At 45.0% G+C, this 26,565-nt stretch overlaps 1 protein-coding gene across 1 annotated transcript in view; it reads left to right on the top strand.

Annotated features, from left to right (window-relative positions):
• Positions 1-26,565, top strand: part of SEL1L3 (SEL1L family member 3) — a 103,053-nt gene that overhangs the window by 24,260 nt on the left and 52,228 nt on the right. Inside the window, exons 4-10 of the mRNA XM_076001150.1 lie at positions 1,358-1,479; positions 1,837-1,952; positions 4,435-4,493; positions 10,597-10,729; positions 12,508-12,640; positions 14,175-14,315; positions 25,348-25,559. Of these exons, the coding sequence (XP_075857265.1) occupies positions 1,358-1,479; positions 1,837-1,952; positions 4,435-4,493; positions 10,597-10,729; positions 12,508-12,640; positions 14,175-14,315; positions 25,348-25,559 (916 nt within the window). The remainder of the gene's footprint in view (positions 1-1,357; positions 1,480-1,836; positions 1,953-4,434; positions 4,494-10,596; positions 10,730-12,507; positions 12,641-14,174; positions 14,316-25,347; positions 25,560-26,565) is intronic.

The following is a 26,565-nucleotide window of genomic DNA, read 5'->3' as shown; positions in this document are numbered from 1 at the left end:
CAAAGCCGGCAGACTGCGGCCCTGGCTTTGCCTTTCTGTCCCGAAAGACTGGGCGAGCTGCCTGAAATCTCACAACTTCTGGTCTCCTCCACTGATTTTCAGCAAAACCCAGGTATACATCTTTTTCCTTCTGCTGAGCTGAGGATGCTGAAAATGGTTCCCAGTTCGCCGTAGACTGGATGGATTTAGCAGAGGGATTTAATTCTTCCCATGCTGCTGGCTGTAGAAAGATCTTGAGTCACTTTACTGAGCGTATGTTCTTGCTAAGCTTCCTTGTAATAACTTATCTTCATGAGCTTGCTCAGCTGGGTGGGTCAGGAGGGAGCTATGTGGCACCATCTGTTTGCATATCGTACCACTAATTTTCAGGCCAGATTATAAAGCCCAGAATATTCTAAAGGACTTGTTAGGATGTATCCCCAAAGAACCCCGGGCCTACTGCTACTTTAAACCAAACTGTGAATTGGTTATTGTGGAAAATGGAGAGAAATTGATGCATTTCTTTTGACCTTGATCCATGTTGCATGTGGAGAATGCAATTATTCCCACCTCCTCATCTTTGAACTACTGGTCACTAACACAAGGTGCGACATCGAGCAGGAGTTCGGCAGATCTTTTCTGAATGATTAATGGACCACATATCTTGGCTAAATGTGTCCTAGTTAAGTTGGCTATTGTTACAATATTTTATCTTCACTCTACAAATCACAGATGTACGATATTTTTCTTTAATTAAAATAGCCCCAATCCAGGAATGGAATAGATTAGTTGTTCCATCTTGGTCAGCCAGAACGGTAACACTGTATTCAGTTCACCTAATGTGAGTATTAAATGAGTATACATGTGGCCCAGTTTCCACGTAGCGTTGCCATTTGTAGATGATTACATTTTTCTGCCTTACGACTTTTATCTTGGAAAGAAACAAAATTGCTCAAAAAGCCCTAATTATGTTTTTTTCTTTTAATCATAGAAATTAGAATAGCTTCTTATCAAATCACCTCTTATTAAAAAATCCAGATTTTTATTTTATCTCAGACTTTATAAGCCTTAATCAAGAATTCAAATACCAGGCATGCGAGAGTCTCAAAGAAGAGGTGCAGAAACAGAGTTTCTAGTGCAAGGTGGAATGTCGGCTAGTTTTTGTACAGTGAAGCTTAACTCCCGTCTTTTGCAGTTACTATAACTACCTCTTTTGTCTCAAAAATCAAGCTTTGCAAGCTGATCTCCCATGATGAACACGAAGGCAAATTCATCCCTTCGTTGGAAAGAAAGCAATTTACTCGGTCATTGTTAACTGTAATTACCTGTTCTTGGATGATATCAATCTGCAGAATTTTTTTCCCCCTCACTTTTATAGGTTTACTGTTTCATTGTGGCTTTATTTACTCCATTATTGCAAGGCCAATCTCTGTGGGATTCTGTACTTCGTTGATTCTAATGAGATGTATGGCACGCCTTCCATATTTCTTACTGAAGAGGGTGAGTATAAAACAGAACCTTTAAAACGATATTGTAATTTTCTCATGCTCTGTCTATTGACAGATACGTCTGTCTAGAATAAGGAAGATATTGTCAACGTGGCCGCTCAGCAAGAGTGATGGTTTCCAAACATGGGCTTCAAATGGAACTTTTTTTTTTCTAGAAGCTTAAAACAAATGTCTTCCTTGCAAAGGAATGCATTTGTAAATGTATTTTTTGGTTTTGCTTTTTGTTTAAAGGAAAAAGGAATGTTATTTAGTCTTGTAGCTTCTTAGGACAATCGTTGAAAAGGTATAGCTACTTCATTCACTCCTAGGTATTTTTTGTCATTTTCATGAGCTTTAATTTTCCTTTTAGGCCATTTGCATATTCAAATGCACCTTGTCAAAGGAGAAGACCTTGCTGTAAAAACTAAATTCATCGTACCTTTGAAGGAGTGGTTCCGACTGGATATCTCTTTCAATGGAGGCCAGGTATCTCTCTGCACACTCCATTATGAACCGTATGAGCATTTTCACTTAAAGTGGAGCATTGCTCTAAAGCCAGGGAACAACCAAATCTGCAAAAGCAAATTTGTGGGAAATGATAGACTCATTACAGCTACACACTTGCTAAATCAAACTTTTATAGATGGGAGTTTAAATCATAAGAATCCCATTCCATTTAATTAACTTTTAAAGTGCTTCTTTCGACTATGTTGTGAATGAGTAAAGAATATAGGCAGATCTATAGCCACAATGATCTGAGCAATTCAGTCCTTTCCCCCTAGGGAGACAGGCTTTGTGGAGATAAATGCTAAAACAGCATTGGCCATGTTTGCATAGTGTTATTAGCTCTACAGCTTCTTCTTTTTTTTTAAAGGAAATTTATTGGTTATTTCAGCCAAGAAATGGTTTGACTGTTTTTGGCAGTTGAAATAATTGCTTATGTTTGGCATTAAATAGGCTCATAATAACTAACAAACATACATGGTAATCCTGGTGGGATGGAAGGTCTTTATCTACTTTGTACTGTAAAACACCGCACATAACTGTTTCAAACTCTCATAGCACTAATTTTATGGATTATGGCAAATCTGTTGTTATAATTGAAGACAATTCCATTTCTCTATATACGTGATGCCACTTTGCTGCCTTTTTCTGGTTACTTGATTTTTTTTCATCAGCTTTTCTTATTGATTTGTGATGTTCCTGTAACAAAACTGGAAGAGAAATTTTGTTTGTCTTGCACATTAAATGATACACAATCTTCCCTTGGTGTTTCGGTTTCTCACATTTCCTTTTTCTGAAGAGAAAAGAAATTCAGGTCAGTCCTTGCTGCTTTCCTGAGAAGAGTCTGTAAAATGTTAGCTGGGATTTTTTGAATGTCCGTGTCCTTAAAAATGTTAGGTGACATAGCTATGGTCCTCGTTTTAGCTTCCTATCTGTGTGAGGATTATGATGGCATTGTAGCTTGGTTGCTGCTTCCTGCTAAGGAGAAGGTCATCTCAGTGCTATGTGTCCCTGAAACAGATATCAAACCATCAGAGGAAATTCACAGATCTTATTTTGCACCTGCTGTATGCAAGGCACTATGCTCAAGTTGCTTATAGACTATTTATGGAAGTAACATTGAGCAGGTGAAGGCATGTCATAAGGCAAGCTTAACTGCCAAATGATTCATATTGATTCCTAGAAGAGAGACAGCATTTCATGCTGGGATGCTCAGGGTAGTTCCTCGGAGAAGGTCTCTAGTTTGGGCAGCATTTATATGGAGAAGAAAGGAGAGGGGGGTGTTTCAGCACATTATTGGAGGTTAGCAGATAAACCAGTTTGACTCAAGTAGAAATTTACAGACTGTAGAAAACTAATAGAAGAAAACAACTTATGGCTTTAAGGTTAGAATTTGGAGGATCTTGAAAATCAGGGAATTTGGACTTCAACTTGCAAGGCAATAGGGTGTCATGGAAGATTTTTGAGCAGAAGAAGAGTAGACGTTATCCTCTAATGAAAGAGGTGGAATTAATGGCAGGGCACATGCTAGAGTCAAGCAGGAGACAAGAATTAGAAAGGCCAGATAGCTGGAAGAAAAAAGAATGTTTTTTTGGTGTATGTAGACTTTTGCCCATTTGTCCTTTATTCTGTCCCATCTGGTCTCCCTCTGCAGGTTCTGAACAAAAGCTTTCACCCCAAATCCATCTTCGTGGTGGCACTGCCACACTCATTGCTTTGACCGAGTGGACAAGTGACTTAAAGCAAATGCTTACTTTAGGGAAACAACTGACTTGAGTAATTTCCTTTTCTGAACCAATAAGTTGCATGGCTGCACTGAGTTGGTTTTGAATGGGTTAGTTTGTCTTTCACAGACAGTGTTGTAGCCCGATCTTTGAAAAATCTAGGTCGGCCAGCACCAGTTTCCTAAACACTTGCTCTGGTAGCACTGGAGGAATATAAGTGGCCCCTTAGGTCCAGAGGCTTATGTTGAAGTCCAGGACACGAAAAGAACCCACGTGCAACAGCTAACAACACTCACTACAGAAATTGCCCAGTGCTTAAGGGAGGGGTGGTGGGAACTGCAGAGCATGAAGAACATACAGCCTCAATCTTGTTTTCCTGCTAAGGCTCTCATGGAATCAGAGTAAATTTTTAAAAACTCCCTGTAGTATCATACACATTGTCTTGTCTTTCTAGACAAATAGATCAAACAAAACTTCAGCTTGGAGTTTGGAAGTATCTGAAACCCACTGGCAGAAACTGCATTGTAGATATTTTTAGCCACCTCAAGTCATTTCAGGAAGTTAAATTTATTAAGTCTCAAAACATGCACAGGGCTAGTAAAGCGTTACTGTTATTTCTGCGGAAACCGATCAGGTGAAAGCCTCTCCAGCACGTGTGATGAGTAATTTACACCAAGGACTGTATTTATCATGTGGGGCGTCGAGGCGTAGCTGACCCTTGTATGTCTCTCCCATCATAGATAGTCGTGACCGCTAGCATTGGCCAAGATTTGAGAAGCTACCATGATCAGACCATTAGGTAAGTGCGATTTTTCTTTTTATTCAAAATTTGGCTGCACGAGGGTTAATGAATTTCGTATTTTAGTCCTCAACCCTAATGTTATTCCATATCTGCTCATTCAGCTTTTCCAAGCATGGACTGTTCTCTGCCCTGTAGCTAGTCTTTGTACTTTTTTTTTTTTTTTTTTTTACCATGTACAAACTCTTCTGGTTTCCCATACAATGTTTTTTCTAAACAAGAGAAACTAGTCCTCTCTCCAAACTCATTGTAAATTCTTCCTTTCATGGCACTTTATAATTCATTTTCTTTGAAAATTATCTTCTGTGAAGGATTCTGAAAAATAAATCAAAGTAATAATGTTGCTTATTGAGGATAGTTAGTAACTTTGGCCTAGTAGAAAACATAAAAGCAGACAGCCTGCATATTTATGTTTATAATCTAGATTTGAAATGTATGCAACTATTGATATTGGTGTCACTTTTCATTCTTATATAACCATTCTCTACCAGAGTCATAGAAGCTGAGCATTGGGTCCCTTGCCTTGTGTTTCATAATTTTTTAATTTGCTCCTACATCCACATATAATACCAGGTTTTATAATGTCAGAACCACAGGGCAACCTTCACTGGGAATGTGGGACGTGCTGTCATAGTTAGATAATATATGTGTACCGGTGGTCCCCGACATTTGATTTTTTGGCTTTATGATGGGTTTATTGGGGTATTAAATGCATTTTTGCATTGCAGTATTTCCGACTTATGTTGGGTTTATCAGGACATGACCCCATCATGTCTCAAGGAGCATCTGTAATTGAATGTTTAAAAAGAAGTGTAAAAATAAGAAACAAAAATGACCAGTTTTGTATGTATAGTGTTAAAAAAGTGTATCAAGACCGCTGGGCCATTTTTCTGGGGTGGGGTGTGGTTTATTCCTCCAGCCTTTGGACATTTCAGTGTGGCAGGCGGAATGCCACCTTTCCAAAGAGGCTCCAGGTAAGCAGCATTCCACACAACCGGAATTCTCTTGGAAACTGCTTATTAAAGAAAGGAAAGAGAGACAGGGACAGGAATACAGGGATTTTTTTTTTTTTCACTATACCTGTTTTCATTCAAAGCAAACTGATTTCTTTCAGGCTCTGGGCACATAGAACAATTCTTATTTTCATGGCTGGATTAAAGGATTAGAGTTTGATAGAAAGGCTGAAGAATCGTGATTATTAGCCTGCGATGAGAAGGTGTGGGGTGATGGGTGGCTGTATGGAAGTGTGGAGGCTGAGGGCTGAGGGCAGAGCAAAAGTCTCTGAGGGCACCAAGGTGGACGTGGATCACCAGATAGCCTGCGACAGCCTCGAGTTCTGCTATGTAACAGGTGGCCCTGGGGGCTTCTCTGCAAATTCAAGAATAGCAAAGCTTGAGAGCTGTCTTTGGAGACACAGATGATCCATGGGTCCTCTGGAAATCTCTTCCAGCACTGTGCTCTGTGAGGCGGGCTCCAGAAATTAAGGGTTTTGTTTCAGGATTAATGTAGTGGCTTCCCCTTTCTTCCCTGTCCCCAACCCCAGGACATTTTTGACCACTGAATTGCATAGGCTCCTTTTCATTTTCTGTGTAAGGGCTCCTTTTCCTCTTAAGTGCAGAGACTTAGAGGCCAATGTGAGTGAATGGTAGACAGAGTGGTCATGCTGTGATCCTGGGCTGGAACCAAGGGGAGGCGAGTGAGGGACCTACCTTGAACCTAAAACTTAAGGAGGTGCCTGACAGCTCAGGAAACGTGTAAGTGAGCTAGGGCTGCAGAGCCAAGTACCGAAACTGAGTGGTTTAAACAATAGGAATATATTGTCTCAGATCCCAAGGCCAGAGGTCCAAGATCATGGTGCAGGCTGGCCCGAGCTCCCTCTGAAAGTGCTAGAGAGGCTATGTTCCAGACAGAGAAACTGGCGCCTCCAGCTTCTGGTGGCTCTTTGGCTTGTGGTAGCATAACTCCAATCTTCACATGGCGTTCTCACTGTCTCTGTCCAAATTTCGCCTTTTCAGAAAGACACCAGTCACATCGGGTGAGTGGCCAACCCCACTCCATGCAGTAGGACCTCATCTCAACTAATTATTAATACATCTGCAATGACCGTATTTCCAAATAAGGTCACAATCTGAAGCACCATGGATTGAGACTTTAGCATATGAATTTAAGGAGTGGGGGATTGAGACTTTAGCATATGAATTTGAGGAGTGGGGGATTGAGACTTTAGCATATGAATTTGAGGAGTGGGGGATTGAGACTTTAGCATATGAATTTGAGGAGTGGGGGATTGAGACTTTAGCATATGAATTTGAGGAGTGGGGGTGGGGCACAATCCAACCCAGTAGTAACCATGATAAATAATATCTTAATACAATATTGATTTAAAAACTGAAATGAATGCAAAGAATCCATGGTGAACAAAATATCCATATTTTAAGACAGGATCACTATGAGCATGTAAGGTTCTAGGGATCAGGACTGATTTGGGGATACATACCGATTCGACATCCCAGTTTAAGCATCCAAACGATTCCTTACCTAGTAACAGTGGCAGCCCTAGACTCTAGTAGGAGAGACAGATGTTAAACAAGTAAAGTCACAAATAAATTTAAAATTGCACGCTGTGGTGATTGCTAGGAAGGAAATGAATAGGGTGGCTTGAGAGGAGAACAAAGGGGTCAGAATTTAGAGCAGGTCCCGAGGAAGTGACATTTAAGAGGCACAGGGGACAGCTAACTCGAGGCTCTAAGTTCTTCTACCAAAGGAACCTCAAGCTGGAGCTATGTTCTATTCTGGGTGAGGCCCATTGAACAAAGACTGATTCTTTCGGGCCACTGGCCCTCCGCCACACTCAACCAGCCCACTGTCCTATGTCCAGGTAAGAGTGAAGACAGTTTGCCAGAGTGTCGTGTCGGAGGTTTTCGGAAGGGACCGGCTTGGGCTTTGGAAGAGTCTAGCTCAGCTTTTATGTCAGCGGAATTGATGGGCATCAAAGAGTGCACGGTACGAGGAATCTCTTGCAATCTTTGTGCAGACACTGAGAATTTTAGAGAAGAAAAATGTGGACACACTGGTGTAGATGGGACCAAGCTGGACAAATCTCCTGTTGGTTGATAATGACAACTTAAAGATTACAGTCCAGTGCCATTGGACCAAGTAATTTGTTATTAGTTGAAAAACTCCATTAAAGTAGGGATTCTTTAAAAAAGATACTTACCTTAACATTTTTGAAGCAGTTTTTTTGTTTTTGTTTTTGTTTTTTCCTTTTTGAGGTAGCGTCTCTCTCTGTCACCTAGGCCACAGTGTAGTGACCTGATCATAGCTCACTGCAGCCTTGAACTCCTGGACTCAAGCAATCCTCCCATCTCAGCCCCCTAAGTAGCTGGGACTATAGGCACATGGCCTTTGCCCAGCTAATTATTATTATTTTTAATTTTTTTTGTAGTTATGGGGTCTCACTATGTTGCCCAGGCTGGTCTTAAACTCCTGGCCTCAAATGATCCTCTTGCCTTGACTTCCCAAAGTGCTGGGATGACAGGCATGAGCCACTGCACCTGGCCACTTACCTTAAACATCTTATTTTAATTAAAAAATACATACAAATGTACATTTATTGGCAGTTTTTCTAAATACTTCCTTTGAGTACAGATCTCCGAATTGGAGTTCCCTGTGGTCTTTCTCACATGTGCATCATGCAAGTTCTGTTTTTTCCAAATGAAAATAAAGATATTTAGGAAACAATCAGAGCCCCAAACCCATACAGATTTCCTCAGTTTATTTTCCCAACCTTGCATAATTGTCTTAATGCCACAATTTTTTTTAGTAACCTCTCTTTGCTGAATCTATCCAAAATAATCAACTTAGTTTTTGTAGATAGAGCAAGTCTTTGTTCTGCACGCATGTTTTATCAGATTACATATTTATGTATTAATAAGTGGTATGATTATAGTGACCATGCGATTGGCATTAAGTGGTTTGAGAATAAACACATCTTTCCCTTGCTGAGCATGCAACTCAAATGGGGAGAGCAAAAGTCCAATAGTGGACTAGGTTAAAAATAATTACAACTGTAGCTAACGGTTATGGTGCTTACTGTGCGGCTGACTGTGCAAATACTTTGCTTATATATTAGTTTATTTAATCCTCACAACAACCACGTAGGCACTATTACTATTTCCATCTTAAAAATGGAGAGACCAAGGCTCCAGAGAGTGGCCTCCGGCAGCGAGCATCCAAGCACGTTGCAGGCATCGGTTAGTGAGTGTTGCAGAGGAGCAGAGACCGGCAGGTAGGCTGGCGAGGGAAAAGCGGAGAGTTGGAGCTGGTCCGGAGAAGCATTGCTTAGTATCGACCCAGCGCCAGGTGCTGTCTCATGAGGGCTGTTGGAATGTTAACGTCTTTCCAAGGTCTTGAAAGATAGAATCAATTCACAATTCTCAGAGGTGGTGACTTTGTGGCCTCTCCTAAGAAAAGGGGAAGAGCCCATCATGCTGACAGTCCTTCAAGGCTGAGATTCTGAAAAGGAAAACAGCAGGAGCTGGGGCCCTTCTTTTGCATTTGGGTTGCATTTGTACAGAGCTCATTTCCTAGCGACCCCACTGCTTCACCCTGTGGTGCTTCCTCTCTAGCCAGAGCACCTGCCTGGGGTTGGGTTCTCTGTTAATAAACAGTCCATCTTTTGCTCTGGAATAACCCTGGCTGCCTGGCTGTCCTGACTCAACTGAGGGTAGCTCGCAGTGTCCCCAGCCTCGTCACCCTGGCCCGTTGCTGCCTCAGCTCCCCGGGCTCCTGGCGGCCTGCCTGCCTCTTGTGTCCTTTCCTTGTGCTTCCATCTGCCCTCTGTGCTCCCTGGCTCTTTCCTCTTTGCCTGGCTTCCCACTTGACCCCCCTCTTGCTGTTCACATATGCTCCGATCACATCTTGTCCACCCATTCCTATTTCAGTTTTAAATAGGCAACAAAAAATGCACATGGTTTAAAAAGTCAGAATTACATGAAAATACAGTTAAATGTCTCGCCTCCAACTCTACCCCCATGTACTCCACCCCGCCCCCCACCCCGAGGGGGAAATACTTGTATCAGTCTCTTGTGTAGACTTCCAGAGTTTCTTTATGCAAATACAAAAAAATAAGTCCATTCTCCTGTTTCTTAGATAAAAGGTATACTCCATGTATACCTTTTACTTTTTCACTTTTACTTTTTCACTTAACATATTTTGGAGCTCTCTCCAGGTTCTTAACCCTTTTTTCAAATGCTTTATAAAAAAAGCTCAAGTCCAGGACCCATTGGATAGATGGGCCGGTTCTCACAGACGGACACCGGGGGGTTGCCAGTTTTTGGTGAATGTGAACAACTGCAAGGAACACCTTCAAGCATTTTGTTTCATGCCACCCCATTTTTCCCTCCATTCCTTTCCTGATGCTTTCAGCCCTTCAGGACAGCGTGGAGTGGACCTGGCCTGTCACCTGGGCCGACCTGTCTTTGGTCACGCATTTTGACCTTGCTGGGGCATCCTCCTAACTGAATTTTATGGCAGTCCCCATCGAATAGTCTACATTTTCAGTGTCCCCCACAGCCACCTTCTATTCATTCAACACGTTGTTTTCTTCCCTTTTAGAGCAGAACATTTCCAATTAAAACCAACGATTCCAAATATTTCTATTGATTGCAAACAAAATCACCAATATTAACAGCAGGGACTGAGTGTTTACTGTGGGCCGGGCACTCTGCTAGATGCCTTACATCTTTACATTTCACTTAATCCTTTTGACAATCCCATGTGTGAAGAACAAACAAGAAAAGCGAGAAAAGAGTCTTGGAGAGGTTAAGGGACTGGGCCGAGGCCCCACAGCCGGCAAATAGCAGAGCTGGGATCCCAGCCCACCCACCTGACCAGAGCTGGGATCCCAGCCCACCCACCTGACCAGAGCTGGGATCCCAGCCCATCCCAGTCCACCTGACCCCACACGGGGCCCATCTGGAAAACCCAGAGTGAAGGGGTGGGGGCAGCTCGGGTTGAGTCTAGGAGGGTCGATGAAAGAGTGTCTTTTTAAATACTCCGGTTCCAGCCCAGGGCTGTCTAAATCCTCTGTGCTCTTCTCCAGTTTCCGGGAGGATTTCCATTACAATGACACAGCTGGGTACTTCATTATTGGAGGGAGCAGGTACGTGGCTGGCATTGAAGGGTTTTTTGGACCCCTGAAGTACTACCGCCTCCGCAGTCTGCACCCCGCCCAGGTGAGTCCAGGGGATCCGGAAGTTTGCAGCACCCATGGGTGATGGGTGTGGACCCCAGGCCTGACGGTGCTTCGCCTCTGTCAGGGAGCATAACTAATAGAGACACCTCCCCCCAGCAAACACAATGGTAGATTTCTGTTAAGGTTTGGTTCATTTAGTACTCATAAAATGGAAATCATTTACTTCCTCTGTTTTAATAACTACTAGCTTAATTACAGAGTAGATTTTTATCAGGCTGTTGCCTATCCAGTGATTAAGCTAATGAAAGGAGAGAATCTTAGTTATTTGGTAAAGCTTCTCTTGTATGCTATTATTTAGAGTATCAGAAGAGGAGACGCTCGCTGCAGCAAATTAAAATCTTGGTTCCACTGGCTGCTCTCTTCAGAAGCGCAGGCTCACGCTGGGGTGGGTTGGCAGCGTCTTTTCGGATCGAAGAGGGCTTTGTGTGCAGAACTGAATCTACCGCACAGCGGTTCTCGCATCCAAAACCCACCCCGAATGGAGCTGCCCAACTCTCCGGGCCAGCGCCAGCGGGCTGGGGGCAGAGGGCTGCTCCCCCACGAGGACGCGCTCCCGCTGCTCCCGGGCTGTGATAAGGAGACCCGGACCCCACTGACACCCGAGAGAGCAACGTTCTTTCATTCCCTTGACCCTGTGGGGTTTATTCTGGGAAAAGCAAGGGTCACTAGGCCAAGCCATGACTAGGAAAACTGGGGGGCTCTACTGCCCATGGGTGACATCTTAGAGCCTCTGGTGAGAGACCTCTGCGAAAAGGGGAAAAAATGACATTCATGTATTCATTAGTTCAACAAGTATGTGTTGCGTACCTCCTATGAGCCAGGCTCTGGGCTAGTGCTGAGTCAAGCAAGATGGATTAAGAGGGCAGCTTTAACAAATTTTTTTGGAATGTAGTGCACAATATGAAGTCTATTTAACATCATTAACAAAACATACATATGCATATATATATATATATATTTACACACAAAAACGAAACAGAAATTATGCTAAGAACACAACCCTTGCTTTGTTCAATGCACTCTGATATTTTGTGTTCTACTTTATAAAAACAAACAACGCCACCAACACTCTGCTAGTCACCACATGCTGAAATAATTGCATGGCCCTCTAGTGGGTCCCAATCTGTATTTGCAATCACACCGAGTTAAGATAAGTCCCCTGTTCCCGGGGAGCTCCCTTTCTGGATGTTAGACAGGTGAGCCGTGAGAGAACATGAGACGCCTTGTTTGGGAGCACCGAGTGGGGAGAGGTGCGTCTGCCCCCAGGCGAGGTGGGGTGAGCTCCTGGGAAGGTCGCCTGAAGCAGTGGCCTTGCACCCAGCTCTTGGGGCTGGAGCACCCACCAGCCTGCCCAGCAGAAGAACAGGGGTCGAGGGCTCCTGGGCAGCAGGCACAGCACAGGCACCCCTACGTCTCTTGGTGGGAAGGTGGAGATGAACGTGATTTTCTAGAAACATGCGCAGTGGGAAAAGAAGAGGGTGGAGGCCCAGTCTCTGGGAAATCCTGCCATTTAAGAAGCTCTGCAGAGGAGAAGAGGCTACAAAAAGAAGCTGGAGGGAATTAGCCAGAGCTGGCACGTCCTTGATTTAATGTACAGACAACTCTGGTCTGCCAATCCAGAGTGGGTGGGATGTGTGTGTCAACAAGCCACCTGGAGATGTCAGGGGGACAGTGAAGCCAACCTGAACACGTCCTCATAGATGCGGATGGATATTTCATGACAATTGTTGTTCATTCGACTTTCTTGCCTTCTTGTAGATTTTTAATCCCCTCCTTGAGAAGCAACTTGCTGAACAAATCAAGCTCTATTACGAAAGGTGCGCTGAGGTTCAAGAAATAATATCAGCGTACGCATCCGCGACACAGCAGGGGGACGAGAGACAAGAAGCATGTAAGTGCTGAGCTTCAGGGGAGCCATTCGAAGCTCTGTGCATCTGTACTACCCATGTTTGTCTTCTCCCTAATGGGATTAAAATCTAACATGTATGACCAGGCTCAGATACCGGTGGGGACAAGGGTCACCTCCAGCCCCCCAGGACGGATGCAAGTGAAAGCATACATTCCACCTGGATTCCAGAAAGACCAGTGACAGGAAGAACCAAAACACGTCTCACAGCTTGCCCCATTAAAATCTAGTTTAAGAATACAAATGAAACTGGGTGTTTTGCACCTCGAGTGGCATTAGTCCCATCCATGAGACCAGCCTAAGAAAATAAAAACGAATTGGAAAATAAATTAATCGTTAGAAATATTTCCCCATCAGTGAGCTTTTTGTCTTGGATCATTAATATCTGAATATTAGCTTTCAGAAATGTTGAACAATGACTTTGTTGTTTGGGGCTCGGTTTTATTTTTTAAATCCTTGAAACTGACTCATCCTAGAAGGCATTGGTCATGTTCAGCAGAAGGGATGACTTTCAAGTAGACTGCTCTCATGTGTGCTCATATTTGCCCACGGACATCCTTTTACTCACACAGGGTGTTTGTCAGTTACAAAACTGGGTCCTGTCTGGTCTTCCCGTGTTCCAGCTTGGATCTAGCACTCATAGATTTCTCTGTGCCGTAGACCTTGGTTGTTTGATATAGGGCACTAAAGTTATTCACATATGTTCCTTCTGGAAGAGAAATTCCTGTGGGGCCTTTGCCATCAGCAGAAGCGAATTGAGTATTTCAGTCCTGCCCATATGTCTCTCTGTCTCCAGAGCGGAACTTCCCGTTCCCAGGCCCTGGAGGGATAGATGCGTCTCGAACGTGCCCGGGTCCAATAGGGTTCCATAAAATGGTCCCAGGTAGCGATTGCAGATGGTGATAGGTGAGTGTGGAAGGCAGCGTTCCTGAGATTTGATTTAAGAATAGGCTGTGCTGGTCCCCAGCTGCTGCTCTCACGGCTGAATCATCCAGAAATGATGATGCTGTCAGAGGAGGGGAAGATATGTAGGAACAGTATTATCCCAAACAGGAAAGAAACTGATTTTGGTAAAGTAGCTGATGCACTATCGGGAGAGATGCCCTGAGTTGGAAGGCCAGCCTTGCATGCTGATCTGTTTGGTGGCCTAAGGAGGACTTTGCTTAACATCTTCGACTGCCTTGCCTCCCTGGGCTACTTGCTTTGCTCCTCCACGCGCATGCCAACCAACTGGCCTAGATATTGGCCTCCTGGGGACCAGGCCGAGGCCAGCTGCTCACTCTGTAGAATTATTCACGGCCATCAGCAACTTTGGCACAATTCCCTTGGACTTGGCTTTGAATTTGTGACCTGGAGGTAAAGGCAGCATAGCCAATTTCACATCCCTAAAGGGCCCAAACCAGCATCCACTAAGGTTAAGTCTGGCCTCTAATTTCTAGCTTCTTGTAGGAAGGTCTCAGAGAGGTGGGTCTTTCGCTCTCCTAAAGGGTGTGGTGTCTGTGCTTCCCCTCCTGTGCAGGCCACCTCCGCAACTCCTACCTGGACCTCAAGCGCAGGTACGGGCGCCCCTCGACGTGCAGAGCCTTCCCCTGGGAGAAGGAGCTGAAAGACAAGCATCCCAGCCTGTTCCAGGCGTTGCTGGAGATGGATTTGCTGACTGGTAATTGAGTCTTTGCTGCAGCTTTGGGCACTGGTTAGAAAGACTCCCTGTTTTTCTCTGTTTCACTCACCCTCTTTGGTGATTTATGCCTCAAAGTTATTTTTAACCCTAGTGTTCTAGCTTAATTTCAAATTTAAATTCTGCCCTTGTATGTCCACAACTCTCGATATATCTGTGCACATTTCCAACACTAGATGCAAAAACTTAAATTTAGGAATCGCTCATGCAATTCTTTATTTAAAGCCAAGGCCACAAATGGACAGCCGACAGCCAGAGCTGGCCCCAGAATGCGGTTAGTTTGGAAAACACCTTGCTGTATATTAAAAACATAATAATAATTACCAGTGTCTAAAACTTGTATGAAAATGCAAATTTCAAGCTTTTCTTGAAAAACCCAAAGATCTGGCCTGCCTGGGCCTTTATGCACTTGAACTTGAGACCCCCAATGTGAAGTGCACAGTAAGCACCGTGTCAGGAATCTGCGCTCTCTTCCCAAGTATCACCAGCTTCTCCCTAGGCCCGTGGTGATCTGGGTTCGCTTAGTCATTATGACACACCGTGGTGATCTGGGTTCGCTTAGTCATTGTGACACACCGTAGGGCCGTGCAGGAGCTTGAAACCGTGCCTGTTAGGAAGAGGAGAGGGCGCGGGAAATGTCTGTCGGGTTAAGCGGATCCTAACGTGGGTGACGACATCGTCTTAGCACCGAGGGGCAGCCCGGGCAGTCCTGGGCATAGGGCTCCTGTGGAGGCAGTGCAGCAACTGGCTTCTCCCTCATGCAAGGACTTCCCAAGAGCAGTGGTGTCCAGCAGCATAGGTTTCCTTTGCAGACAGTGACTCCCCCAAGCCTGGAAGAATTCAAGCCATATGGGGGATTTCATCTTTCATTCTTCCGATACTTGCTAAGTGACTACCCAGTTCCTTGGCTCAACTTCAGAGATAAGTGAAACAGCATAAAGTTCCTGTCCTTGAGGGACGGACTTGAAAGTAAAGAAAAATACTAATGCATTTGAACAGAGGCTGTGGAAGTGAATGGTGGAGGCACAAAGAAGGGAGCGGTCAGTTCTACCTGGAGGGCTGAGGTGTTCTGGGAAGGCTTCCCGGAGGAGGTGACACTGGGACTGATTCCTGAAGGGTCAGTAGGTGTTTGCCAGATCATCAAGGCGGGGGTGGGTATTGCAGGCGGAGTAGAGGCCGAGAGGTGGGACAGCTGAGGTGACAGGGACCAAGCTGAAGGGTGCAGAGCTTGGCTCTAAAGGATTCTGTGACTTCCTGGGCGTGGACAAGGAGGACCAGGAGCTCGGGGGCTGTGCCATGTTGTGGTAGTGTAGCCTCTGGAACCTAATGGCCTGGTTCCAATTTTAACTTAACACTCACTTGGTCTTGGGCAAGTCACCTCATTTTTTGAGCCTCAGTTTTCTCACCTGCAAAATGGGAATGATAATAGCGCCTCTCTCCTAGCGCTGGATTCACTGAATTGATATATATAAAGTACTCAGCACAGCAGCAGCACGGAGCAAGCCCCATGTAAGCAGGGTTTCTCAGCCTCGGTGCCGTTGACTCTTTGGACTGGAGAATTCTTTGTTGCTGGGGACTGTCCTGTGCATGCAGGATGTTCACCTGCATTTCTTGCTCCATACTTCTCTCCAAAAATGCCTCCAGACATTGACAGATGTCCCCAAGGACACTAAATCTCCCCCAGTTGAGAACCGCTGCTGTGTCAACATTACTGCCATTATTACCAGGCAGAGATAATCCCAGGTTTTCGTGGATTGTCTGGGAGGGGGTGAAGCTGCCCCCCAAGACAGGCCAACAGGAGAGGGAGATGCACGTAGGATAATTTAGGCTAAATGGGCCAAGACCACATATCCACACCAAAACTGTTTTTGTGAGATTTCTGATCCTATTTAAATATAGTTTTGCTGATTGGGAACAGGAGTGAATCATTTTCACGAAACATTTGTTTTTAAGTAAGTACCATCCATGAGAATGTTTTCGTGTTATGGTTACAGCTCAAAGTTTTGTGCATGAGAATTTGGGATTATTTTATTCTCCATGGAGGCCTGGAGACCGAATCTAATTAAAAACCCAGATCACGAGCTCTGGAACCTCAAGGCTTCCCGGGTGTCTGGCGCTGCGGAACTGTCAGATTCCAGAGCCACCGAGCGAGCTCCGCTGGCCCCTCTTAGGCTCGGGGGCCTCCCTGAGTGGTGGGACCCACGTTATGATCCACTGCTCGTGCCCAGCGTGCCAGTCATGCGCTCCTGGTGCCAAATCGGAAGAGTGCCAAGGAGCCTACCCTCGGAGCTGTACCTGCCAGCCTCCCCTGCCACCACAGTGCCCGCTTCCTGGGGCACCCCCTGCCTCCCCCCCTGCCTTTCCCTGGGGTGGGTGAGTCTCCAGAGCCACCCCCACACCTCGTTCTGCTGTCAGCGCCTGGTTTTCTAGGTTACATTGGAAGGACCGGGAGCCTTCTGCAGAGGTAGGGCCGCCTGGCGGAGTGCCCTCGCTTGGGGCTATAACAGCGTCTTCCGGCTAACCTGGGAGAGAGACTGGTGTCTTACATTGCACCCGGTTTCCTAACGAGGCTGAGGGAAAATGCAGAAGATTTGATCTTGTAAATTGACGTTTAAAAAATAAGTTTAGATTTTCAGCATATCTTTTACTCTGGTCTCCTCTAAAAAGAATCATAGTGAGACAGGTGTGACATGATAGCCGTTCCTGGTCCCTCAAACGCCCTCCCTTCCAAGTTCATCCTGCCGGGGGTGTCTGCCTCCAGCCTGGCTCTGGCGGGCTTCGGACAACTCCGGTCACAGGAACTGTGTTTGCATTCTATTTTCTGCCGCTGCCCTGACCTGGCCTGTCCTGGTGATTAATGGACTTTATTAGAACGTCCTCATCATATAGCATTTTTCATACCTGAGTTAAGCCACGAGAACAGACTCAAGTATCAGATATCTGATGCTTGGAGTTCTTGCTGTACGAACGGAATAGGTGCAGGAACAAAGATAGGGAAGTTAACTCAGTGAGTGTGTTTTTTAAGTCACTCACAACCGTTTGTTTATTCATTCATTCACTAAGAAGTGGCCCCCATGAGCCGCAGGGACGGAACAAAATGTGGCTGTGCTTGGAATGAGAGTTGTGTGGGCGGAATGTAAAGAAAAAAACGTCAGCTCCCATAGCTCCCCCAAAGGGAGTTAATTTCTGGAATTACTATTGCTAGAATTTTTAACAAAGAAGGTGGTGCGATGGCATGAGAGACTATGGCCCGTGGTTTCCGGTTCTGTAGGAGACAGTCATCCTCTTCCTTGGCAGCGTCTCCTCGTGTATCCAGCCGACACTCGCTTCCAGGCTACTACACACGCACGTTCCAGACCCGGGAGCGTTTCTTCCCCCCACACTGTGTGATTTTAGATGCGTCATCTGCTCCCGATCTCAGCCAGCAACGCACTTCAGAGGAGAGACAGAGCACTGCAGGGGTGGAGAGAGGGGAGGCTCAGCCTCCTGAACCCCACGTAGGAAGCGTGTAGAGAGTGTCTGTCCTTCACGGTCCTGTCCAGTGAGGTGAGCTCTCGGCATCACCTTCTTCGAGTTGTTTCCAGAACAACTGTGTTGTTTTTTTTCTGCAAAAGAGTTGCCAAGTATTTATACTTTTACCCTGTAAGGACAGCAATATTTTTACTTTTAAAATTTTAAAAATTCATGGTAAAATATACATAACATGAAATTTGCCATCTTAACCATTTTCAAGTGTCCATTTCAATAGTATGAAGTGTATTCAGGTTGTTGGGCAACAGCTCTCCAGAGCTGCCTCATCCTGCAGAGGGGAAACTGCTCATCGAACCGCTTCCCTGTAAGCCACCGCCCTGCTCCCTGTTTCCGTGCGTCCAACTGCTTTAGAGACCTCATGGAAGTGGTGTCTTACTCAGTATTTGTCTGTTTGTGGCTGGCTTATTTCACTCGGCATAATGTCCTCAAGGTTCACCTGTGTTGTAGCACGTGTTAGAATTTCCTTTCTTTTTAAGGCCGAATAGCATTTCATTGAATGTGTGTACTACATTTTATTCGCCCATTTGTCCATCAATGGACACTTGCATTGCTTCCGCCTTTGGCAATTGTGAAGAATGCTGCTCTGAACATGGCTGTACAAATATCTCTTCAGAACCCTGCACTCAATTTTTTTTATATATGCTGTATTCGGAAGCAGAATTGCTGGGTCATATGGTAATTCTATGTTCATTTTTTTGAGGAGCCTCCGTACTGTTTTCCATAGTGGCTGCACCATTTTTTATTCCCACCAACAGCGCACAAATAAGGGCTCCAACTTCTCCACATCCTCACCGATACTCGTTACTTCCTGGTTGTTTGATAGTAGCCATCCTCATGGCATGAGGTGTAATTTATTTTTATGCAGTCATTTATATGCTAGAGAAAGTCTGGTTTGGGCGGAATTAAGCATGCAGTGCTTTTATAAAGTGATGTGGTGTCTATGACAGAGCTTCAGGGACAGAAAGGTACCATATGGGCGTGAGGGGTAGGCTCCCTGAACAGAGCTGGTCTCACTCTGCCTTGGTCCCAGCCCTGTGATTCTGTTTGTGTCTCTGTGTGTCTCGATTACTCACTCAGTTGCAGACTTGCTGAGGGTTAGTGGAAGAAGTGCAAGTACCCAGCCCCTACTCTCAGTCCTCGGCAGTGTGTGCAACAGTGCTGGCCTGTGTTAGCTGCTCGCCGAATCCATCCTTCTCCCATGTGACCCCACACAGCACATTTGTGCCCTGCGTTCTTTTTTTTTTTTTGAGACAGAGTCTCACTTTGTTGCTCAGGCTAGAGTGAGTGCCGTGGCGTCAGCCTAGCTCACAGCAACCTCAAACTCCTGGGCTCAAGCGATCCTCCTGCCTCAGCCTCCCGAGTAACTGGGACTACAGGCATGTACCACCATGCCCGGCTAATTTTTTCTATATATATATAGTTGGCCAATTAATTTCTTTCTATTTATAGTAGAGACGGTGTCTTGCTCTTGCTCAGTCTGGTTTTGAACTCCTGACCTCGAGCAATCCACCTGCCTCAGTCTCCCAGAGTGCTAGGATTAAGAGCATACCGTACGTACCCAGCGGCAGACAGCCTCCACGTCCCAACTCGAATACAGCCTCCCCAATACAGCCTCCCGTGTCCTCTCTCCCGTCTCCCCAGGCAGGCAGCCCCTCCCCCATGCCTCCCATGCCTTTGCGCAGGTGTCCCTTTACGGTAACTGCCTTCCTGTGTTATGATGGCTGGTTTTCCTGCTGCCACAGTAGGGCTTAGAAGTTCTCAAACACAGGAACAGTATCTAGGTTTTCTTTGAAGACCCTCACCTTGCTAGGTATTTGTTGAGTAACTGAATCCGATCCAAATGAATGAGTGATCTCACTGTTAGTACTCAGAACATCTTTGCTGGGTCAGTGAATCACTGGAGAAATGAGGAGCTTGACTTCCAGGAGACACAAGTTCAAGGTCTGCACTAGCCGAGCCACGGCTCCAATCCAGACTGTCGGAGTTCTGTGGGGGTATTTTCCTTCTTCCTACAATATTTCCCTCTTCTCCCACTCTTTCCTCAGCCCGTTCCCTGTCAGCAGTGTCTGTCCTGTCTCTGTAAACACAGTTCTGTTTCTCAGGGCTACCGGGACCCTGTTGCCAGCTCGCCACCGTCAGCAAAGGTAGACCAGAGTCCTGTGGATCTATTTGTTTACAAAGGAATTCCAGGAACGCAGCGCTCGTGGGTCTTGCTTTCATATTACCTGTAATCTAGTTGCTGAGATTTGCGGGTGCCCAGATGTAAAACAGCGCCAAGGGACATACATGCTCGCCCAACTCGGGACCGCGTGTGGGGTGCATCCTTCCCCTACTCTAGGCTCTGGGGCGGCCACAGTGAATATGGGGAACCGGCCCCCACCAGTCTGTGCCGCGTGCCAGGGGCGCAGAGGAGAGAGGCTTGTTACGTGTGGACCACTGCTGCACCAACCTGGAATAAAAGACGGCTGTTCCCGCTGGTGCTGCACGCTGCGGTGTGTAGCGGGGCCTGTTCCTGCCTCCCAGAGCCGGCGTGCCTTGGAATTAAAGGCGGCTGGCCGCTCCGGGCCCAGCCGCAGTGCATGCAGATGTGGCCGTGGACCCTTCCTGCCTCGGGCGTTCCGGAGCCACCGCTCTGCATTCTGATCACCTCGCCTGGCACGAGAATCCTCCTGCGCTGCTCTGTCCCTGAGTTCAGGACTGGCCGGGCTCTGGGGTGACATCTAACACAAGACCCCATGTTCAGGATTTTGGGGGTGGCATTATAATTGGTCAACCTCTATGTTTTTTCCTGGGGAGCCTCCAATTCTCTAGGAAAATGGCTCCTGCCAGAGCATAGAAATTGCCCTATTAGCATTTGGGCTTTTTCTAATGCTGCTACCGTGGTGTTTTAGTATGCAGATTTTTTCATTATTTAAGAGTTGTGCTGGCTAGTGCCTTCTTTTACTTTCCTGTCACACCTTGCTTGTCAAAATTGAACCGTTTGAATTGAAAACCCCTTTGAATGGGGCTCGGGCGTCCAGAGGATGGGGGGACGGGGCTGGGGCGAGGCTGCAGGACGGGCGACGGCAGGCCGGTCTTGAGGCCCGAGACTTGGTCATGGCAGGGAGCAGTGAGGAAGGACGCAAAGAAGGCAGAGAGGGAGGGGTGAACGAGACAGGTGAGCTGGCCAGGACACCTCTAGGGACATTTGCCCCAAGGCCGGAGCTGTTCGCTCTTCCCCGGCCTTTCATTCTGCGTGGGCACCGCGGAGCCCACGGGAGTTGGTGCCCGTGGCCAGAGGAAGTCCAAGCTCTGCCAACACATGGTTCTCTGGAATGGGGCCAGGGCCGAGGTTGGGCTCGCCTCCCAGGGCTGACACCATCTGCCTTGGTCCTTCAGGGCCACTGCCTGCCTCTTGTCCCCCAGGCTTTGGAGTGCTGAGTATAGGGGGTATGGGATCCCCACAAAATATGCCAAGGGGGTGCTGGCTGCTGTAATGAAACTGTATTTGTTTTTAACCTGATTTTGCCAACAATTGCATTGTTTGTTTGGAGACCCTAAAATACAGGGCACGGAAATGGTAGAAACACAATTATGTTACATAATAACAGCAGAGTATCTTTCCTTTTAAGAGCTGTATTCACTATGGTTTGTTCAAGAACCATTTTCTTTATTATTATTTTTTTTTTTTAAAAAACATACATTAAAGTATTTAAAAAGTACATAGGCATGAAGAAGAAAACAAAGAATGGGCTATGATTTTCTTGCCCAGAGAATTAAGAGTCCTGCAAGGAGAGAGAGAGAGAGATAGAGGAAGGAAGGGAGACAAGGAGGGAGGAAAATGACATGCATAAAATCAGAAAATGTATACAGTACAGAAAGATGCAAATAGTTTACTTCTGAGAGAGAAATAAGCCAGGTCCTTAAGTCTCTAGAGCCCATTGAGGCTCACCAGGTCAGAATGCAAATGAGGAATGCACTGTTCTTTTTAAAATCAGTAAACTTGGTGAAGAACATTCCTTTTAACGGTTAAATGACATTTTTTTCCTATACTTTTTTCCCCTTTCAAACTTCTACTTTGGATGCATTACACCTTTTGGAGCCTCGAAACTAAAAATGACTTTCCTATTGATGTCTCCGTCCCTCACAAGGCATGAGGGTGCTTTTCTCCATCTGAATTCTCAAACAGACGCTGGTTCCAGCTCCTGGGCCTTTGGACAGTGGCTACCTTCTCATTTTTTGCTTTTTGCCTCTTCTAACAAGGAACACACAAATGACGACTTTATGATATTATTGTGCAGAAGAAAAAAAGAGCAAAATAAATGCTGCTGTGTTACTTGGAAAATATTAATAGCAAGGGTTAATTAATGGTGGCCGTGGCTTTTGTTCCTTAGCTTCCAGTACAGAAAGAAAGAATTTGGAAAATGGTTCCTTTTTCTATTTTGTTTGTTTGTTTTCTCATTACACCATTAATCTCCATAAACAAGGCATGTTTTTAGTTACAGATCGACTAGAAAAAAATGCATATGCTAAGCCAGATGGGTGAAATTAACAGTTTCATTAAACTGACTTTAAAATCGCCAGTTTCACAATATCACCCAAGACATCATGCCTCTGATTTTGGGAGACAGTTGGAATTCAAAGTTTAACAAATATGTGAAACAAGCAGTTTTACCTTAGAATTATTATTTTTTTGCTGTATTCAATGGTACCGAAAATGGTTTAGATTTTTTTTTTTTTTTTTTTGCAGAGAAAATACTGATTGGTAATATCTTGGGGGGGAGTTTAGAATTTTAATGTACAAAAGAAATAATGAAGCCCTTTCGACCTGCCTATATTTCAATCTGCAAAGTTTTTTGTGCTGAGGATTTGAGCTTTGTGAAGGATTCTCCTTTTGCTCCTTATTCTCCAGCTACCCGAGCGCTCCTGCTAATGATTTCTGGGGTTCTGTGCCGGGGGTCGGCAGGGCAAGTGTTTCATTTGAAGCTTCATTTGGTTTGGAGTCTCTTCCCTCCTCTGAGCCCACAAAGCTGGGGTCCGTGGGTACTCGGGCAAAACTCATCACCGTCAGGCATTTGGCAGAGCAGGTGAGGCGGGGATGAATGGTTAACAAATGTTAATGTTGCTTTGCTGCGAATGTGCACAGAGGGGCATCTGAGATGAGCACATATTTAAAAGTAAATATATGAATAAGTAGCGGCAGAATTTGTTTTGCAACTCTGAGTGCTGCAGTGCATACTGAATCCAGTGGAGAAGGTTCTGATCATGGCTAATGGTTAGGTGGGATGGAATTCTTCTCTCAGCTGTGCAAAGAGAAAATCCAAAACGAGATCCCCAGGCTCCTAGTGTTATCATTCAAATATCATCCCAACAGATGAACGGGGGAAACATTCAAGAATGTTCATTGCCGTGTTGTTGGTTATAGCAAAACCACTGGAAACAACCCAAGAGTCTAAAAATAAGAGAACTGGTTGGGAAAATGGCACAGCTATAGAATGCGAGACTATGGAAGCATGAGAAGGAATGCACTTCTGACAGCCACAGAGAGATAGTCATAACATGTAGTACATTTAAAAAAGAAAGTTGAGAGTCAGAATCTATAATTGCATATTATTTGCGAAGAAGACATGTATGCATATACATCAATAGATGTGCATATGAATAATCGAATATACAAAGGAAAAGTCTCAAAGCTTACACACCAATCTTTTAACAGTTTCTAGCTTCACTATTAAAGAAAGATTGTGGGAGAGGAGACTTCTCTTTTTATTTTATACAAATCTGCATTGTTTGATTTGTTTTTTTAAAGCCGCTGTTGCTTTAGGGAGTAAATAAAAAAATACAAGAAAAAGAGCAAACTCTATTTGTTCAGTAAGGCGATTTTTTTTTTTTTAGCACCTACTGTGCCAGGTACTTGGGATCAAAGGAACAAAAGCAGACTCAGCTAGCGGGTGAGGAGTTCCAGGAGCCAGTAGATGGAGGGTTCCTTGGAGGCCGGCAGAGGTGGGGGACAGGCCCCCTTCCCACGGCTCAGGGGTCTGTAAGGGCAGGCACAGTGTCCCCCTCGCAGGGACATCCAGCCCATGTGCCCACAGGACCAGTCCCAGCTCACAAACGTGTCAGCTTTCACAGTTTCAGCTGTGGATCCTTCTTGTCTGCATCTCCATTTGCCCTTAAATAAATCCATCCCCAGCCTTTCTACTTTGGAAACTTGTCTCTGTTCCTTCCTGATGAAGTGCTGATAAAAGTGAGTCTGTTACTGCTTCCTGAGTTTTTTTTTTTTTTAATAACATTTTTATTTTGTACAGAATGAACAGAATCAAAGAAAAACGTTGCACATAACAGTTTCTAGGCAGGTGAAGTTTGAGTCTTAAGTTGACATTTAACTTAACATTTAAATTGACATTATTTACATTTAGCTTAAGTCTTAAGTTAAATATAAATAGTATCTTTGCAATCCTACATGGTCTTTTGTAGCACAGCATCTAGACTGTGCCTTGCATGTAATAGAAAGTAAACATTCGATTGCTGAATTAATAAACAAGAGAGATGAATAGTAAAGACAGGCTTTAAAAGTCTCTAACAGTTACATTTAGGGCCATAAAACTTGCTCGTTTGGGTGTAAATGTTGATGAGCTTATAGATATATGGGAGGATTAAGTAAAAGGAAGCACTGTATAGCTTAAAGCAGTTGTGTAAACAAGTCTTTATCCATGGTTGTAAGGTCCTTGTTAAGACAACTGACTACCTGATCACCTGTTCATCAAGGGTTAAGTGCAGTAGGGTCACTGGACTCTGGCTTTAGTGACCTGGAAGCTGGGCCCAGCCTCTTGCCAGCCTCTGTAACTTTAGACCAGGCCTCAATCTCCTCCAGGCCTCAATCTCCTTGTGTGAAAAATGGGGATGATTTTAATAGTACCTATGTTATAAAACTGTACAAATTAAATGACATGATTTATGTGAGACACATAACCCAGTATTTGGCATATTATAAGCTCTCAATAAAAGTTGACTTATTCTTTTTCTTATATTTAGATACCCATGTGAAAAAACTGGAGGCAAAAGATGTTAAGAAAGCATCTAAAAATAAAGTTCTTTCGCCCAACTTTTTAGAGCAGCACCTAGGAACTATTTCTGAGATAAAACATTTTTCTTTAGAGAGTCTTAGAGGGAAAAAAAAAGTCTCTCTGGAAGTTTCCATGGTCCTGATTTGGTGGTTACACTGAGTAAATTACTCTCTTGAGGCACTCCCTCAGCTACATACAGCACATCCTTTTTCCCAAGATACAGGCTGTCATTTAGTGCCAAAGAAAAAGCTATTTACAGAATGACACCCTGGCATCCTCAAAAGGTTTAATTTACCTCCCTGGATGGTGGTATATTTCAAGGCACTGCAGGGCCAACCATATCAATAACTCAGGTGATTCAATTGACTTTTCCTTTTTCTAAAGCCACGTCAGTCCCATGGTAATTGATTGTGTGTTCTCAATTGGATTATTTACAGCGGCAAGGAACCAAAATGAATCTGTATCAGAAATCGGTGGGAGGATATTTGAAAAGGCTATAAAGAGACTCTCTAGCGTCGATGGGCTTCACCAAATTAGCTCCATCGTCCCCTTTCTGATGGATTCCAGCTGCTGTGGATACCATAAAGCATCCTACTACCTCGCAGTCTTTTATGAAACTGGATTAAGTGTTCCTCAGGATCAGCTGCAGGTAGAGTATATCACGGGCTCCTGGAGCATCCATCACCTGTGTTATATTTGCAGAGCAAATGCTCCCATGCCCCTGGGTGGAACTGGACATGTTGCAGCTCCTCGGAGTCCTAAAATCTTCACACTCAAGCGACGTCCTCGGGCTGTGTTGAATATAGGATTCCCCAGCTTCCAGGGAGGAGAAAAGAGTACTTCATTTCCGGACATGGCCTTGGGGGTCTAACTGGCATACCACCTAGAAACGGTTGGGGTAGGGCTTGCCAGCACCCCAATCCTTCTAGAACAGGTGCCTGTTACCTAATTCTTGTGACTGCTCTGGCTGCGAAGCCATTATCCCATATTCCTTTTTAGCTAAATGAAGTCATCTGGACTTCTAAGCGAAGTATTGTTACATCCAGGAGTCTACCATCAAAACAAATGCCATACCAGACGGTTTCGTTTTTGGTTTTGAATCCAAATTTATTATGCAACGTGCCTAACATTTAGAATCACATTTTCATAAGTGTATTAGTCAGGTTTCTCCAGAGAAACAGAACCAATGGGATTATATATATAGGCAGAGATTTATTGTGAAGAATTGGCTCGTGCAGTTCTGGAGGCTGAGAAGTCCCACGGTCTGCAGTGTGTGCAAGGGAGGGCCGGGAAAGCCAGTGGTGTAGTTCTAGCCCCAGTCTGAAGGCTTCAGTATCAGGGGAGCCAGTGTCGTGACTCCCAGTCCCAGGGCAGGAAAAGATGGATGTCCCAGCTCAAGTCGGCAGCAGGAAGCAACCAGAGAGCAATTCCTCCTCCCTCTGCCTTTTTGTCCCACTTAGGCCCCCAGAGGATTGGATGAAGCCCACGGGCATTGGAGAAGGCATTCTCCTATGCTCACTTTGCCAGTTCCAATGCCAGTCTCATTGGAAACACCCGTGGACACACCCAGAAATAATATTTTATCTGGGTGCCTGATGGCAAGTCAAGTTGGCACGTAAAATTAGCCATCACAATAAGTACTACTGAATGTTCCA

Source organism: Microcebus murinus, chromosome 3, assembly GCF_040939455.1.
Source record: "Microcebus murinus isolate Inina chromosome 3, M.murinus_Inina_mat1.0, whole genome shotgun sequence".
Classification (NCBI taxonomy): domain Eukaryota; kingdom Metazoa; phylum Chordata; class Mammalia; order Primates; family Cheirogaleidae; genus Microcebus; species Microcebus murinus.
Note: the sequence above shows the minus strand (reverse complement) of the source record. Positions and strands in the feature narration are given on the sequence as shown.